General features: G+C 43.1%; 1 protein-coding gene across 1 annotated transcript; it reads right to left on the reverse strand.

The window, feature by feature from the left end:
- Positions 1–18: 18 nt before the first annotated feature.
- Positions 19–497, reverse strand: LOC107735439 (riboflavin-binding protein-like). The gene is made up of 2 exons (XM_016547119.1): positions 286–497; positions 19–127 (listed from the first exon to the last, which is right to left on the reverse strand). Exons 1-2 carry the CDS (start codon positions 440–442, stop codon positions 27–29), a joined length of 258 nt encoding a protein of 85 aa, XP_016402605.1. The 5' UTR covers positions 443–497; the 3' UTR covers positions 19–26.
- Between the last annotated feature and the right edge of the window lie 296 nt (positions 498–793).

Below are 793 nucleotides of genomic sequence, written 5' to 3' on the forward strand. Positions count from 1 at the left end.
AGAGAATAAATATAATCAGCAGAGACTTACAGAGGGCTGAGGAGACCACACTTATCCCAGAGAGAGTTGTCCACGCCGGACACAGGGCCGGACAGATCCTGGACGCCCGTCTCTGAACAACACGAGTCTGGACAGAGACACAAACATTCACACTCTGAGACTAACTACAGACCATAGAGTCCCAATTCTACTTGGGAAATAGACATGAAAGTTTTTAATAATCTGATCTTGACTAATTTTGAATCAGCTATGTGTTTGTAAGACGACTCTAAAGTGTGCACACACTCTCCCTGTAGAGCAAACACTGCTTCAGATGAGGCTCTGGACTGGGCGTGGCTTTGTGGCTCCCGTCCCGCAGACACGCCCCCTCGTGACTCATCACAGCGGCAGCCAATAGACTCGTGAGGAGGGCGAGGCCGAGCAGCACTCTGGACATGCCCATTTTCACCTGTGTTTATGTTTCAGCTGCATGAAATAATCCGGGATGAGAAACACTTCATAAGAACTTCCATCAACAGACGTTATGATGCTGTGTAATGCCTCCGGACATAAATGTTCATCCAGTCATGACACTTTTAAATGCATATATTTGCATTTGTATTCATTTATATTCTGCTTCATAATGACTTACTATTGTAAAAGTTAAACACTGAGAGCTGAGGTTATTTGATGCGTTTATATTTTTATCTCTGTCTGAATTCCTCAAGCAACTTTAGAGGAATCATAATGCCGTCATGATTTGGAATCAGTTCTAATGGGATCAAATGGGAATCTTACACAAATCAAATAAGAT

The sequence above is a fragment of the Sinocyclocheilus rhinocerous genome, unplaced genomic scaffold (assembly GCF_001515625.1).
Source record: "Sinocyclocheilus rhinocerous isolate Xijiao unplaced genomic scaffold, SAMN03320098_v1.1 C36059345, whole genome shotgun sequence".
Classification (NCBI taxonomy): Eukaryota; Metazoa; Chordata; class Actinopteri; order Cypriniformes; family Cyprinidae; genus Sinocyclocheilus; species Sinocyclocheilus rhinocerous.

Bases quoted from the DNA above. Each gene is read 5' to 3' on its own strand.
- LOC107735439 (XM_016547119.1), bottom strand. From the start codon at position 442: ATGGGCATGTCCAGAGTGCTGCTCGGCCTCGCCCTCCTCACGAGTCTA. The intron at 128-285 runs GTGTGTGCACAC...GTCTCTGTCCAG, and splicing joins GTGTTTGCTCTACAGGGAGA to ACTCGTGTTGTTCAGAGACG.